This window comes from Branchiostoma belcheri, unplaced genomic scaffold (genome assembly GCF_001625305.1).
Source record: "Branchiostoma belcheri isolate BF01 breed outbred unplaced genomic scaffold, Haploidv18h27 scaffold1, whole genome shotgun sequence".
NCBI classification, from domain to species: domain Eukaryota; kingdom Metazoa; phylum Chordata; class Leptocardii; order Amphioxiformes; family Branchiostomatidae; genus Branchiostoma; species Branchiostoma belcheri.
This window is the reverse complement of record NW_017802379.1, coordinates 9,112,536-9,130,427: the sequence shown is the minus strand read 5'-3', so window position 1 is coordinate 9,130,427 and position 17,892 is coordinate 9,112,536. Positions and strand designations below refer to the sequence as shown.

The window sequence follows — 17,892 nt, the reverse complement described above, 5'->3', positions numbered from 1 at the left end:
TGGTCATTTTTTTTTATGTAGCCAGTTGAATCAACCCTATTTCATATCTGTGAAGCAAAAATGCGATGTCGCTGACGGAAAACGGTTGCTTGTTTCGTGTCATAGGCTGGTTCTGACTATTTATTGGTGGTACCAAAAAATAAGCACATAGTTTGTTTGCGGGCTATTTTATACACTTTAAGTATGAAATGCTGACGAAAATCTGCTAAGACTGAATGGCAGTAAATGTTAATATCAGACAGCTTTTCATTAATATCATACGTACACAGAACTTCTTTGTTCCCCGTCTTGAAATTACATTGGATGCCTTTAATTAAATGTACTAAGAACGTGTTCTTATCAAAGACTCAAATGTAAAAAAAAATGTCTGTTTTTGTTTTGCCTCCCTGAAGTTTTGGATGCCCTTAATTCTCCTGAAATCAAACTATTTTCACGAACTGTTCTACTAATTTGTTTACAGCTCTCTGTCCATGTCGTTAAGAAATTGGGATATCTGTAAGAACCTCGCGAGCTGTCAGTCCAATTGTAGCATGATTTATTGTGCAGACCCCTCTCCGATGTCGGAAAATGCCAAACAAACCCGGGCCCGCTGATAAACCCAGCTGACGGGGTGACCTGTGTGTGCGCGTCGGGTAGCCGGGTCACGGCAAGGTGCTGCGGAGAGTTCGTACAACGGTTAGCAGTGCAGTTTTTAGGGATTGGAAGCCCGAATTTCCAAAGCCAGTATTCTAGTCATTTATCTACATACTGAGTTGAAACCACACTATCCCAATGTATATTGATCCTCATGTATTAAAATTCCCAAAATTCTTACGGAAAATCGGTTACTACAAATGTAGAAAGGCACTGGGTTCCATTCAGAAAATAAAGGACTCATCTTGGGGCTTGTTTGTGAAGTTTTAAATGCCAAAAGTATGAAATGCTGATTTGAATGTGCTAATGCGAAGTAGTATGTGTCAATATCATAACAATTGCCTTATTCAGAATACTTCCAGTTTTGCTGCCCTGAAATCGCATTGGATGCCTTTAAGGGCCCAGTTTCAAAATCTCAAAGGAAATCTGGTGGCTGCAATACGGTATCAAATTGGCAGGACAGTATCCATTTGGCGTCAAAACTATACATTTTTGATAAAAAAATTACAAAAAAAAAAAGAATTTTAAGAAAGAACAATACAGTAGTCAACACCGCAGTGTTACATTTTTCTACCAAATTTGATCATAATTGCTTCATACTTGCGAGGCACTACGTTCCCTGGAGTGTGTGAGTGAGTTGTGGCACAGGAGCCCAAAATATATATTGTTACCTAAAAATAGCAAACAATGCTAGGGAGAAATTAAAATGCCTCCACAGCCAAATTCGCTTAGGATAGATTCTACTACATGTTTGCCAAATTCGGTACATTTAGACAAAAGTGCACCGTTTTTCTGCTATACCGCCGGATTAGATGTATGTGATCGGGGCTTTAGCATTTCTTTCACTGAACGCCGAACTACCGTCGCGACCCTCTGTCTTCCCCGCCTGACCCGACGCCTGCACTGTCTGTACGGAAGTGGGCCGGTCGCTTCGGGTTTCCCTAAATATTCCCCTTCTGTCACTACCAACAATTACTGTAACGTTAGGTGGGCTAGATTAACCGGTGCGGTCACATTTAGTCGCAGTTCGTCGTGCGATTTTTGATGCTGTAGAATTTTTCAAATAGGCTATAACAGAATGAACCGCCTACTTTCTGGCGCCCCTTTTTAAGTGATTTTTTTCCACATACGCATTTGTACTATTAAGAATGTTCTCAATTTGCAGTCACACGACGATCCTACGACGACTATGTACGACGAATGTGGTCGGGACTTTAGTACGACAAGGATCCAAGACAACCTTTTCCGTAACTACTGAATTTTGTACGACATATACACACGACTGTCCCACGAATGCGCTCAGTGTACAGTCATACGACGATCGTAGGACGAATGTGTACGACGATCGTACGACCAATGTGATCGGTTCCTTAGTAGGACAAGGATCCAACCATCCCTTCCGTAACAACTGAATTTTGTACGACGCATTCGCATGACTACTAGTATCTCAGGAATGCCTTCATTATACAATCATAGGACGATCGTACGTGTGTACGACGATTTTACGATAAACGTAAGACACAAAGAAGCTGACCTGGTGGTTCTGGTACGACGTGACCGCCATGAACTCCGTCTCGGGGAAGACAAACGTTCTAAAGCACGTCTTCTTGAGTTCGAACTTGTTGTTCTCGCTGGCCTGCACGATGTGGAGCCGCGGCTGGTACTTGTGCATAGAGTTCAACATAATCTGAACAGGGACAGAACAAGTAAATAGACTTGGTGATGACTATATTATTCGTATTCACTGACGACAAATTGGCACTGGTAAATATTAAAGTAGGAAATTGATACATTCAATGTAAGATCAGTCATATGTTAACGTAAGTGCACATACACATATCATAAATAGAAAAGCGTAGATACAAACAATTACCTATTAACGATATAGAATATGTAAATATTGAGTATGAAAAGAAAATGAAATACACTTTATTTGCCGTTGCGCACAATACAGCCCTGAAGTTATTTGAACTAGTCAACCTGCTTTATAATCTTTCAAGCCTAGAAAAGCTATATTTCTACTATATATTTTCCAACACATATATCTCGCAAAAACATCGATTGGACATTTCATACTCCACTGCATACAGAGAAGAAATCAAACACAACAAGATCTGTATTAGAAGTAGCGCTAGTTTATAATTCTCAATTTACTTCATACGTATTTTATCGTTTACTATTATTCTGTCATTTCCGATGATGATCATTATTTTATCGTTATGTTATCACACTTGCAATTAGAGATTCACACCTAATTAGTTACGCTTTAAAAAGTGGTTAAAAAAACATACTACCACGCTTACATGTCCGAATGTGTCCATATAGTTGTTGGTTAGCTTGAGTTTCTGGAAACACACCACTTGTTTCATCCAGTGCGCGCCCGTAGCCGGCGAATCGGGGTGCACGAATACTCTACCCGGCATGGCAGGCTCGGCCTTCCCCGCCACAGACCACTTGGACTCGTTAAACTTGTAACGGTGAGAGTCCACAGCGACGATGTCCATCACGAAGATGTACTTTGTCTTGGGCTGGAGGCCGGTTACCTTCACTTTAATAGATGGAAACATGCGCCTGGAGACAGAAGAGAAAATATATGTGTTAGCGACAGTTTGGGGAGATAGTGAAAAAAGTACAAGCTTGAATATCTTTGCTACCTGTTTAGAGGACATATATTTGGGTGTTGTTTTGGTAGTAATGCTGCAAGTTTGTGCTTTCTTGTCAAAAAATCATGTTCGTTTGCCTCTTTTATTTACAATGCGCGCGAACTTGTAGTTACCTATATAGAAGGAAACTTAAGTGAGAAAGAGCAGCACAAATTAGATACACGGGACTGCACATGAAAGCATTAGGAGGAAAATTTCGGAGTTTTGATGTTCATTCCTTTCGTCGGTCGGGAGGTTTCTCTTTCAGACTTTTTCAAAACTTTGATTTGATAAACTTCAGAACAGACACAGAATACACACTGTACACGAAAGACCGTAGCCAGTCTACAGGACATACAGTGAACGGAGGGACCTAGCTTCAACTAGAAGTAGAAATTGGCAAAATAGCGACTAACTGTACGCCTTTAGCGGACCAACTCCCTTGGCATGTTATCGGTCTATTTGGACAATTTCTACTCTTTCCAAAGCCTGGTAGAGGCTAGAAGGAAGCGCCTGTCTCTGAAAGAAGAAAAACTTAAGGGGAAGCTAGCTAGTGTTATTTATGTGGCAGTGTCAAAGAAAGGCAAAGTCCTGTATGTAGAGACTGCGACGGTGCGCATGCAGACAGGCGCCACCGTGGTGTATCAAGTACGCCAAGCCGTCTGCACAATCCCAAGTTCGGGGGAGGCCACTGGGTCTTTGCGCTTCGTCTTTCAGAGATCGAGACGATCTCTTTAAACAGTTACATGTAGTTAGATAGAAGTTGGTGAGAGGGAATACAGAGTAAGCCCTGGTGATAGACGGCCATGGTTTTCGATTTGCCGCCCGGATGTAGCTTTTCAGACTGGATGTTGTTGCCTTTGTCGGTTGGACTTGAACCGTGCACTGTTAATAGTAGTAGGGAAAATGGCCGGGCAGCGAAATCAGTAGACACAGGTCTACAGGAATGGACGCTTCTACCCTGGCGAAGCCCCTACCATAGAGGTACGCCTTCTTTTCATAGTACAATCGCATTGATAGCAACGTTTTCACAAGCAGAAATTAGAACATAGAGAGAGGATATTGGCATGAAAGTTTTAGGACTTCGAATACATGTAAGTTAGAGCGCCTGAGAGCTTTATAATGCCTCTATTATTTTGCCGACTATCTTGGTAAGTCTACATATAAAATGCATGAAGCAAATTTATACTGTCCGTTTCAACACACAGAAAATGGACTTACCCAAATTTTCAACTGTACAACTCCAGTCAAGGAATGAATAATTTTTGTGTTGGAAATTACAGTTTAAACTTGCTTCATAATGACTTCTACCAATACAGATGAACTTTCAAGATAAGCTTCTTGCTTAATATACAGTAGAGGAAAAGTATGCTTGGGTGAATCTAGTAACATGGGCAGAACAAGTGTCGTTTTCGGCTCTATTTTTGGTGACATTTTTTTGTAGCGACAAACGCTGATTTCGTTCGCCGCCTTCCAGAGGTTTTGAAAGTTATTTGTATATTCCTGTGAGGTCGTAAATGATCAACCGCAGCATTGTACAGTGACACCGAGCCTGGTAGGAAATTCACCCAAGTCGTGAGAGATTCGTGAGTCGGGCTACTTTTACAGTACATTTTTTTTCTATTTGCAACTCAACATGGATAATACAAGACATGGTAGTAAGGTACTCTAGCTATAGCTAATTTTAAACTCACCACCAGACATACAAGTATACAGTGACAAAATACATGACAAAAACAGCAAATGGGTGGAAATGAAACAATAAATGGTAAGAAAGAACATGTTTTGTAGGCTATGTAGGAGTTAATCTAATACAAACCGTTTAGTATCAATAACGTAAGTTTGGGTGATTGTCAAAATGTTACAGTTTGTATCTGGGTAAACCGGGTGATCCTCTAAGTAAAATGTTACATAAGAATTGTTGTGTAGATTGCTGAGTAGGGTGACTCTTTGCCGATTATATACTGTGCAGTGTAACAGAAAATAGTAACAGTAACAGTGTAACAGTACAGTTGGAGTTTCTAAAAGGCATTCAATGCAATTCCAGGGCGGCAACACAAAAAAGTTTCTGGAAGAGAAAATCTGTCTGACATTGACATTTACTGCCATTTCTTAGCACATATGCATTTTCGTCATCATTTCATACTTGAAGCATTTGAAAGAGCCCAGAAACAAGCTACTTGGCTACGCCAGGAGTCATTTTATTTTTCGATACCATAAATAAATAGCGAGAACCAGCCTACGATATGAAACAAGACCCATTTTCCGTCGCATTTTGCCTCACATACAGTATGCTATGAGATAGGGTCGATTAAACTCACTACATTAAAAGAATGACTTGAAAATTGACTTTGAAAATCCAGCTTTACTGCCCTAAATTCGCTTTGGGTGCCTTCAAAAGCTAGGAGAAATAATTCAGTATCTTTCAGTATTATACCAGATACATTGATGAATAAAATGTATTTCATATTCCGCTGTTTTTTTGTACAGCGTGTATACATCCCGCTATTAATAAAATGTGCACTTTCTTTTCCATCCTTTTCTCTGCGATCCGTACACTTTACGTAGTAGAGTTGGAAAATTTTGACGTAGAAACAAGGAGGTTCTATATTTGTTTAGAACAGTGGTTCCCTGACTCCTGTCTCTTAATTATAGCGTGTCTATTTCAGCTGGAGTATCTCAGAGGGTAATTCTTTCTGGGCCAAGTCTGCATGTGTTTGAATGTTTCGATCTTAGAGACCACATGTTAGAGAATAGTTAAACCTTTACTGTTACCGCATACACATACTCTGTACGTAGGATAACGTTATCCACACATGTATTTAGCTTTGTTAGATCTTTAGTTGTAGAAGACCATACAAAAGTCCCCGTACTTTTTGTTGTGTCAATAAAGAATCTGTGTTACAGAAAATACTGTCGTAGACCCTTGTCGGCAGTTGGTTCTGTCTGTTCAAAAATAAGACCACATCAAAATCGTACGACGGCCCACGACAATTGTGGCCGCGCCGATATTTAGGATACGACGACCCAGCACACTTCTGTAAAATTATGTGTATAGATTTTATCAATAAGACTTTGAATGATGTCAACTGTATCTTCGTCATATATTTTGTCTGACCCTTACCCCTTACCTAATGATATCAATAAATGAAAGACCTTTATTGTACACTTTTGCTCATTGCGAACTAAGTACAGGTCACGGCAAATAGCGATGGTAGACTAAATATATCTATAGTAAAACTACATATGTACAGGTTCTGCTTCTTCTCGCTTCTTAAGACAATTGTAAATGTAAGAACATGTGGAGCTTATAGTACGAGAATTGTCGAGTTTCATGAGGAATGTGAATTTTTCTTTTCTATCTAAAAATCTAAAACTAGGGAAATAATATTGTATACAATTGAAGAGAATCTTTCTCTCATTATTATATAGGGTACAGTCCACAATAAAATTCTCATGAATAAACAAAGGTTCAAATAGAAAAACTTCAACAACAACAACATTCAATAATCCTTCCTGTGCCAGGCTATTATTTCTCGTATCTGTTGGTTGAGGATACAGGGGTGTAGAAGCGCGAGTACAGGGGATATCAGGGCTGATATGGCCTCAGATACAGCCCGTTACACGCCCGTACACACTTCAACCACAGCTCGGCGCTTCTGGTCTCAGGTTATTTTTCTGTGGTCTTGTCTAAATGGGTGTAGAGGCGCGAAGTGCCAGCACTAAGGATGTGTGTGTGTGTCGTGTAGGCTACTCTGATAGGCCATACTCCTCAACTTCGACTCCAAGCAGAGGTTAGCCTTTTTTGGAACATTTTTACGCGTTTTGGGGCGTTTTCTCGGGCTTTCTATTTTGTCCTCCGATAGCTGTATTCTTTAAGCAGAGAATATGCTTGTTTTGGACGTTTTTTGGGAACGTTTTAGGCGTTTTTTATGCTTCTCAATTTGTCCTCTGATAGCTGTACTCTCTCAGCAGAGGGTAGGCTTGCTTTGGAGTTTTTAGGCTTTTTCCCGGGCTTCCTATTTTGCCAAATACCCCAAAGAAAAGCAAAACTGAAAATAATGCAATAGAAAGCCAAACAACACGCCTAAAACCTTCAAAACAAGCCTAACATTTGCTTGCAAAGCACGGAAATGAAAACAAAAAAAAAAAAAAAACGCCAGGAAATGTCAGGAAAAACGTTTCAAGACAATCGGCATTTTGACTGCTTCTTTCGCGTCTGTTTTTTTACACGTTGAAACATACACAACTGAATCAAAAATGCCAAAAAATTGTTCTTATCTTGGTGTCTTGTGTAAAAATTATGAAAAACACACTGTAACTTTAAGTGAGGCCGAACACAACGCTTAACTCTCTCAATAACATATACATACTCGTACATCTCTTGCCTACAAGTTCTCTTAGATATTGAGTGGTGTATCTGGTGCACCCTGCCCCTCTATGAACTCTGCTGATTCAACAACAATTTCCAAGAAATAGATATTTTGGCAGACGCCAATAACTTAATCTCAGTCCTGTAAAGACAAAAACAATACTTGCGTCACTACAGCAGTAATCGTTTCCTGTTTTTGCTCAGAAGTGCGTCAAAAACGTCAATATTCTCCACTTTTGCTATCTCTGACAATGTTGTTTTCGAGCAGCCTCCATAGCATGCCAAAAACTGGGGGTTTGGGGGGTCTTCAGGGTCTTTGGGAACTTTTATGTGATATTCTCTGATTGCATATAGACAACATAGCTGGCCTGGTTGAATTACCCCCGTTTTTTTAGAACTGGGCTTATCAGAAAACAGCCGAAGACCACCAAACCCCCAGTTCTATAAGCCTGCTTCGGAGGCTAGTTTTCGAGTGCCTTGGACTTTTGCTATGCGTGTATAACGCTTGCGCAGACTTCTAGTGGGACACCGTTTGTCTCTACAAGCGGTTAGAGCGGTGGTTTCTTTTCCGAGGGAGGGCCTTACTGAATAAAAAAATTCAGTATACCGACTAACAGTACTATCGAAAAAGACAACAAGGGCACTACAGTGGCGCCTGTCTAGGGATTCGAACCCAGAACCCTTAGGTTCTCAGTCAACAATCCTAATCACAAGACCATCTTGAGACCTATTGCATTCAACTATTTATGGCATATGAACTCTGAATGTATTTTTCTCCATTGTCATTCCAAACCTGTATCTTTATAGATATGCTTTTATCTCAAACAATATCAAATTATTCAAGGCTAGTAATGTCTGACTGCGGTCTAGCCTGGCGTCCAGGCGCCTGGGGGCCACTAACCACACACAAAATACCCGCCCTGTGGAAAAGGCCTGCGGTTCTAGACCACCCTGGCTGGCCCATAACAGACCTCATCTCGTGGGAAACCTTTTGATACTTCCCATTCAAATTGCTGAAGTATTTCCCGTGAACCTATACGAGAGAAAAAATAACGGTCTGTCCGTTTGAATTATAACCTTGGAGCAGCGCGGCAAGCGGTCGGGTCCACCAGAGGCAACGGTCGGGTCCTGCGTTTCTTTGCGGCTGATAAAGTTCGATGCGTTACGATGCGTTCCCACGACGGGTCCTAACCGAAACAAGCTGATCTGATGGCCCAAGTTTGAACTCTTTCTAATGAACAAAGGAGCAGAGGACTGACGGAACAAGTGTAATTTGTGATAGAGCTGCAAGAATCTGTTGGAACAACTCTGAAAGGGGCACAGTGTCGTGGAAATAAAAAGAAACCTACAGTGGGTGTCACTTGAGGACAGACGAAAAATGTCCAGACTATGCATGATGTACAAAATGACCAACAAACTGGTTGACGTCCCAACTACTAAGTATCTACTCGTAATACCAGTTAAGTAAAGTAAAAGAATAAGAAATTGTCATGCCTTCAAGTACCTGAGTTGTGAACCAATAATATGTATGTTGCACCCTAACATTAAAAACTCCAGTCATAAAACTAACGTACATAATTATGATCTATCTCATTGTCGTTTGTGTGTATAAATACCAATAATCCCCAAAACTAGAAAACATGCACTACAAAACAGCAAATCCTAATAAAACATAATGGCAGATGTTACAAATGTCAGAAAAAAACATCCACTGCCCCTATAGCAGATAGTTTTGTTCTAAGTACTTTTTAGTTTCCAATAAGAACATGTTCTTTGTACATTTGATTGAAGAGCCGAAATAAAGTTGCTTTTCGGGCTTTACTTTTACAGGGTGGTCTGTTACTACAGATAACGAAATGAGGAAGAAAGAGAGATTCCAACAGATCCTTGGGTCTGCTTTTCTTTTCCATTGATAAATTTTGATGTGTTTCTTGGATTGTGTAAACATCACAGCTGAGGTTGTACAGGGAAGATAGAGACCACCTAGTACCGAACGTACAGGCAAAACTTACAACAGGGGTGCCAGAGTATATTGTGCACTTTTACGGAATACAGTACAATGGTATTAGTATACAGTGCAATTTTACGGAATACAGTACAATGGTATTAGTATACAGTGCAATTTTACGGAATACAGATCAATTTACGGAATACGCTGCAATTTTACGGAATACAGTGCAACCGTATTAGTATACAGTGCAATTTTACGGAATACATTGCAATCGTATTAGTGCAGTGCAATTTTACTAGTATACAGTGCAGTTTTACTAGTAAAATTGCACGGTATACCAATAGTAATACGCTTTCACTGTATTCTGTAAAATTGCACTCTATACTGATACGATTCTACTGTATTCCGTAAAATTGCAGCGTATTCCGTAAAATTGTACAGTATACTCTGGTACCCCTGATCTAAAGTAAATGCCTGGTACATTCATTTTGGCAACACGACCACGTCAAAGTTTTATTTTTGTCAGTAAATTGTACATATTCTGGTCGACAAAATGAAGCTTTCCTTAGCAAGAAGAACATGTCCTCTGTGCCTGTAAGAACTTTTCAGCGTGTCAAACAACTATCCACCAGATCCCATGCCTCCGATTCGAACGGATAACACTACTGAACAAGAAATAGCCATGCTTTCAAGTACCAGAGTTATCAACCAAGGATTAAGGTGTTCAAGAATTCATTCTTTCCTAGAACTATCGCAGAGTGGAACTCACTGTCACCAAGTACAGTAGGGGCATTGTCATTAGATAGCTTTAAACAATGTCTAGAGTTAGATGTTCATGGGTTAGTTGTAAGAAGTCGATCGGTGTAATGTAGCCGGCTGCCGCCGCGCCGCGTGCCTGCGAAGCTGGTGTGTTACGCCGAAAGGCGGTTATACCGGCTATACAGATACAGAAGCTGGTGTGTTACACCGAACGGCGGTTATACCGGCTATACAGATACAGATACAGAAGCTGGTGTGTTACGCCGAAAGGCGGTTATACCGGCTATACAGGTACAGATACAGATACTGCCCGCTGGTCTCAGCTGTGTACGCTGAAAAGTTGGACCAACCAATCATGCTCTATCACCACATGATCTCAAAGCAAGACAAAGAATCGAGATCAATCCACTCCGGAGTACCCCATGCATTCTAAAACTTTGTCCAATCGATCGTAAGTTTTGTGGTGGTACCACTGGTCCATTGGCGACCAATTCCCACGTTGTTAATACTGGCGATAGTTATTAACTCCGCACAGGAACTACATCGATAACATGTTTAAATTACCTATCGGCTTTTTTTTTAACTCACTCTTTGTGGGATCGATACGGCCTGGACATATGGCACGAGGGAAGCGGAGACAAAATTAAAGGCAACATATCACGATACATGTACAAGCGCGTTGGTATTTGTTTTAGGTCGCGGTTTTAACGTTGTATTTTCCTCTAGAGCAAAGGATTTGCCAATTTTGAGATTTAGATAAGATTGAGGATGAGTTTCATTTTGTAGTCGATTGTATGTTATATAGTAATAAGAGAGATTCCCTATATTGTTATATACTAGACAAGGTTCCCAGCTTTGGACATTTAAATGAATTACAAAAATTCATATTTCTTATGAAACTTGACAAACCATGTATTTTTAGTTCTATATGCTCGTACATTTTTAACTGCGTCAAGAAGCGAGAAGAAGTTGAACCTGTAAATAGTAGATCACATTAGTATGTATAGTTTAAGTGTCATTGCTGTACCCTTTTCCTTGTCTTTTCATAGCTGTTCATACAGACCTGTATTTGACCTGTGCGTGTTATGTGAAGTAGAAAAGTTTGTACGTACCTCCCAGCCTTCGTTATAATCATCTCTGTTCCCGCTTTGTGAAATCTCTGCCAGAGACCAGAGTCTTGTAGGTCTACCTTCACGTCTTCTAAGCCCTTAAGGAAAAATAGACATCAATTAACTATATCTTAAGGATGTTAACGTTCTATTGTAATGCGTAAAAACATGTAGTTTTAGCCGTGTGTACTATGTAAAACATACTTGTGTACTTTATTCAAGCGTATACACACATAACACCACTACAGTATTGAAACTGTTTTTGAATATAGATAAGCCAAACATGATATTTGTGTTATTTCACACAAACAGATGATTTAGATATATGATATTTAAAAAGAAACGCACTTGTATTTCCGTACAATTGTTGTGAACCGTACTTATAGCCCAGTGTGGGAAAAGTTTGCAATAAAGGTCGTCAGTCATTCTTTCATTCAATGATGACCATGACTTCTGAAAATTATCTCATGAGAGGATAGTTTACGACAAACAAAAAGGTCCTGAATTGAAAGCAAACCAAATTCCTCTTAAAGGCATCGAATGCGATTTTAGAGCAGCAAAACTTGAAATATTCTGAATAAGGCAATCTTTGTGATATTGGCACATACTGCTTCACATTAGCACATTTCAATCAGTATTTCACACTTTGGGTATGTAAAACTGCAGGAACCAGCCCCAAGATGAGTCCTTTATTTTACGGGAGGTACTAGTACCCCAAAAGTCAGTCAAGGGCCCTTCCAGTAACCATTTTCCGTCAGAATTTTTGGTACATTTGCTCCATGAGGGTCATTTTACATTGGGACAGTGTGGTCTCAACTCAGTATGGAGATAAGTCACTAGAATATTGACTTTGAAAAAATTGGGTTTCCACGCCCTAAAAACTGCATTGGATGCCTTTAACTTTTTAAGAGGAATTTGGTTTGCTTTCAATTCAGGATGAAATTCCTTCGTTATGATTATCTATTTTACGGTGTGTTTGGGTCCCTGTTTGCTAACAGAACTGATAACCTACAAGGCTCGTTTTGATATGGTTCCATTAGGGTACCGTATGTTTGCTTTGTTTATCTTTATCCACGCGTCCCATTTCCCTAGGGGAATTATATACGACAAAAACCCGGGGGTCTTTAATGAAGATAGTCTCTACCAGGCTTCAGGAACGGCTGCTGGAGAGAGTAGAAATTGGCCAGATAGGCAGATAACATGCCAGGGGAGTTGGTCCGCTGAAGAAGCACAGTTTAAAGGCATCCAATGCGATTTCAGGGCAGCAAAACTGGAAATATTCTGAATAAGGCAATCTTTTTTGATATTGACACATACTGCTTCACATTGGCACATTTGTATGAGTATTTCATACTTTGGGCATTTAAAACTGCAGAAACAAGGCCCAAGGCCCAGGGCCCTTCCAGTACCATTTTTCGTCAGAATTTTGGTAATTTTTGCTCCAGTACACATTGGGATAGTGTGGTTTCAACTCAGTATGTAGATAAATGACTAGAATACTAGACTTTGAGAAGTCGGTTTTTCAAGCCCTTAAACTGCATTGGATGCCTTTAAGATTGGTGCACTGTACTCCTTTAGCGGACCAACACCCCTGGCGTGTTATCTGTCTATTTTACCAGTTTCTGTTTTTTCCAGTCGCTTCTGAAGTCTGGTAGATGCTGGGAATACGGATAGAGGGTATTACATTTGAACAAACATAAGAAAAAGTCTAAATACTAGAAATTCCACAAATTCCAGATTCTAAACACATTTTCGTCCCATATTACATAGTCTTATGTAAGGTAGAGTAGTCTAGCATTTTTCTTATATAGTAGTAGATGCTATGCATTGTACTTGTGCAGTTGTTGCGCGACAAAGTTTATTATGCATTTTTTGCTACCGCTTTGGTGAATTTTTACCAAATACTGTTTTCCGCCATTTCATTTTCTAAACTGATGCTGAATGGAACTGCAACAGACGCGTATTGCTAGTTTAGAGTGTTCGTAACTTAACATAATCTAATCATGTGAAATACTCAGGAAAACAAATTTGCGTGTCATAACATTACCATATTCAACAACTTTCTGAAACTGGGACGAATTTACACAAAGAATGAATGACCGACGAACTGTATTGAAAACGGAACTTCGTAACACCTCCAATTATGTAAGAGTGTGAATATTGACAATTATTACTAATGTCAGATTTGAAAATATGATATTTCTACCGTACAAAATGCATGGCTATCATGATAAACTTGTTGAATGTTTCTGGGGATGTACTATTTCATTCTATGAACAATCGTGTATGCCTTTTGCTAGTCCACAAATGCTGATATCTATTTGACACATTCCGTACATTATGGATCTATGGAACAACAGTAGCCTCCACCAGGCCTTCCTAAAGGTGTTAGGATAGTAGAATTCGCCATAGATATGGTCTAACTGGCAGGGAAGTGGGTTAGGATAGTAGAAGCCGGCAAAATTAGGGTCGTGTGGCGTAGCGGCAGAGTGCTCGACTCGGAACCCAGTGGTCCCGGGTTCGAGTCCTGACATGCCACCGATCTTGTGCCCTTGGGAAAGGCACTCTACACGACTTTCCTCACTTCACTCAGGTGAAAATGAGTATTGTATTGTCCCCTGTGTTGGTGGTGGCATTAATATAAGTTGAAAAAAACTTGATTGCGCCGTCACCACGTCTTGTGATTAGATGTTGGAATATAAAAAAAAGTACCACCGTAGAGTTCATTTTTCCTCGGAATGAACTGTACAGTGTCCAAACTCTTGGTTTTCCTCAAACGTTTTGGTTAAATTTGACTGTTTTTGAACCCGCGGTGTTAGCTAGTGGAGGCTATAGAACAACAACAACAAGGGCCGGCTGGACATTGGGCATGTGTTTGCGCTATCTGGCTGATTCGGGCTCAGTTGTAAATTCGGTATATCCTGGAATTCCAGGGATCCAGTCCTGCACAATGCAACAGACATGTCAAACACTTAAGCTTAGGTCTGAACACTTAGTTATATCTCCTTTCTAATGCCCTCTATTAATGTGTGTAGTCTTTTAGTCAACTGAAACTGAGACGTATGCTTCATAATGTGAAATATTATTGTTAGGTTAGGTACTGTGTTGTACTGGTTCTGTACATGGCAACATGTAGCAACATAGCCTCCGTAGCAGGCTTATAGAACTGGGGGTTTGGTGGTCTTCGGCTGTTTTCTGATTAGCCCAGTTCTAAAATTCAATCAGGCCTGCTATGTTGTCTATATGAAATCAGAAAATAGCACATAAAAGCTCCCAAAGACCCTAAAGACCCCAGTTTTTGGCATGCTATGGAGGCTATAGCAACAGACATGTCAAGGATTTACGTCACAACACAGTTATATCTCCTTTCTATTGTGCACAATACACGAACGTGTGTAGTCTTTTAGTCCACTTGAGATTTATGTATGATTCATATTGTGAAAGATTATTGTTAGGTTAAGTTAGCGTCCACAAGGCCTTCCAAAGGGGGTTAGGATGGTAGAATTCGGCAAAAATAATAGTGTGACTTGCCAGGGGAGTTGGTCCACCTAGCTTCTATAGCATGCCAAAAACTGTCTTCAGGTCTTTGGGAGCTTTTATGTGCTATTTTCTGATTGCATATAGACAACATAGCCGGTCTGGTTGAATTTTAGAATTGGGCTAATCAGTAAACAGCCGAAGACCACCAAACCCCCAGTTCTTTAAGCCTGCTACTACTGACGGAGGCTATGGTCCACCGTTGGGGTTCTATTTCCCTTGGAATGGCAAATGAACTCTACGGTGGCCAAACTTTCCTGGCTAATTATTCTCCCTATTGTCCCTAAATTTACTGTTTTTGAATTGTTGTTAGTCTGTTGTTAAGTATACTGGTTCTGTACATGGCAATGTTATGTGTAACATATATGTTACGTCTAGAGCTCTAGTAGTGGTCACTAGTAGTAACTATACGTTTTTTCAATCAACTCATCTTATTTACGTCGATGAAGGTTAGACATCCAGGTAATAAGATACGCCAAAAAGCAGTTACTCAAGCAACTGGATATGATTTTGGAAACGGTCAGATGTTTCAGCTAGTATCCACTAGCTTGTGCCAGTGGCTGAGAAACCAGAGGAGAAATGCAGGTTTACTCTTATATATATAAGCACAAACTATTGATTGATATGCAAATATGTGAAGACAACTCATCGTTTTGTTTCGTAAAAGTTGGAGAGATTCGTAGTGATTTTGCACAATTGTCTTAAGGTTAGGTTTATGAAGGGTTCACTTAAGGGTCATTTTTAGATCCCCCAGAGGCAACTTGAAGTGCTTGTCCATGTTGTGCACCAGACTAGACATCAGTTACTTCATGCGATCCTAATAAAGACGCTGACCAATTCACATTTCTAAGGATAAGCGAGGAGAATTTACTACTGCTAGCTTGATCATGTGTATGCATACATGTATACACAAGCTATTCCTTTGTTGTGATCTGTACTTAACCCAGTGGGTATGTAAGTACAATAAGGGACTTCATTCATGATCATTCATATAAAAAGGTAGGACATTGTCAGTCGAATGGTTACAGCCTTGAATCTAGTCTTGTTAGCCAATGGTCACTATTAACTGGGTAGCGACTGTACAAACTGGGTACCAGAATGGTTGCAAGGTCCTCAAGGGGAAAATTGTGTTTTTATAAAACATTTTGTGGCAAAACTTGTCCTGTACCTTTTCAAGCGGGTTCACTGCCATGCAAATGTTTGAAGAAGATAAATGTTTTGAAAATAAGTCGACAACCTGTGTAGCCTGGTTGCCTGACTGTTGCCAGGGCCTGTATACAGGCTAGCTCCGCGCGGCTCTAGGACCAACATGTCCCCAAGGAAATTTTTACCATAGACGCCCCTCAGGTTCAGTTCTATCTCAGGGCCTGGCCTAGCCTCTACCAGCTGCAGAAGCGGCTGGAAAGAGTAGAAGTTGGCCAAATAGACAGATAACATGCCAGGGGAGCTGGTCCGCCAAGTGATCATGAGTATGTATGCCGCACCCATACTCCTTTAGCGGACCAACTCCTCTAGCTTATCTATCTGTCTATTTGGCCAGTTTCTACTCTTTCGAAGCCTGATATAGGCTAGGCTGGACTGTGTACTGCCCCTGACAACAGTCTGGCATCCAGGCTATACAACCTGTGCTGAATACAAAGTGCAACGAAATCTCGGCGCTATACGGACCTCGGGGACGGCGTCTGTCCGGTCGTCGGCGCCAGGCGGGCCGTCCTCCTTCCTGTCCGCCGCCTCCTGGGGCCTCACGGGCCGGTCATCCCCCACGGACTCCTGCAACTCACCAGACATCGGGACTGGACAACTAAACTCTCTGTCAGGACAAACACAAACATTCACACCGCTGTTAGAAGTCTGATAAAAAAAAGGAAAGGAAAATTAGCCGCTAATTATTCGTCTGGTTTACCGGATTAAGTCTGTGACTATCCCAAACAAAATTATCTCAACGATAAAGAACTTTACTCTATAAAATCCTAAACGTGACATTTCTCTATAAACTTAAAACTGAGTAACTAACAAGACCAATGAGTTGAGTTTTGAATCTTGCGTGAAAGCTGCAATGTCCGATCAACTCCTTAAGTCTCTACGATATATAACCATGAAAGCACTGCTTCTTAAAGTACGTAAGTTCCTTTAACTGTACTCAGGATGCTGCATATCTTCATAAGACGTTTGTCTGCTACTAGTCGTTCTTTCACTTTGTCTTATAAGCAAGGAGGTTAAAAAGTTCCAACCTCCTTTGTCCTAAGCGAGGAGGCCTTTACATATACCGGTAGTAGACCACTCTGAGTTACGGGGGAGTTTGTCTAGCCTCCTTGTCTACCAGGCTTCAAAAGCGACTAGAAAGAGTAGAAATTGATCAAATAGACAGATATTATCATAATATGCTAGGGGAGTTGGACCGCTGAAAGAGTAGTCTCCACCAGACTCCTTTGCAGGCTGAATAAATAGTAGAAATCGGTTAGAGGAGTTGGCCGGCCTTAGAGAGTCCAGTGTGCACTGTGCAGGCAAGTTGGACCCTCTATGGCCGACCAACTCCTCTGGCCAATGATGTCCCCCTTAGCCGATTTCTACTATTTATTAAACCTGCAAAGGAGTCTGGTGGAGACTACTGAAGGAGTACATTTTAGCAAATTACTTGGCCAATTGCTACTCTTTCCAGCCGCATCTTAATCCTGCTACAGGCTTAAATTTTCCTGTTGTTTTCTTCTCTGTGAATCTAAAGTAGGATACTGGTATTGAAGTCTGCGTAGCCATCCCACACACAATACTGTCTAGCGGCCTCAGACAACAGCAAAACCGCGTCTTTACAGATCTAAGAACGCTGAGAAAAACAAGACGGGACTCCGCCGTGGACTAGAGACACCGCCCGCCCTGTTATCTAACTCACAC

General features: G+C 40.7%; 1 protein-coding gene across 1 annotated transcript; it reads right to left on the bottom strand.

The window, feature by feature from the left end:
- Positions 1-1,441: 1,441 nt before the first annotated feature.
- On the bottom strand, positions 1,442-16,809 carry LOC109471144 (T-box transcription factor TBX5-like). Its single transcript, XM_019770423.1, has 5 exons — positions 16,672-16,809; positions 11,470-11,564; positions 2,937-3,204; positions 2,168-2,320; positions 1,442-1,540 (listed from the first exon to the last, which is right to left on the bottom strand). The coding sequence occupies exons 1-5, from the start codon at positions 16,789-16,791 to the stop codon at positions 1,442-1,444; spliced, it is 735 nt and encodes a 244-aa protein (XP_019625982.1). The 5' UTR covers positions 16,792-16,809.
- Positions 16,810-17,892: the final 1,083 nt, after the last annotated feature.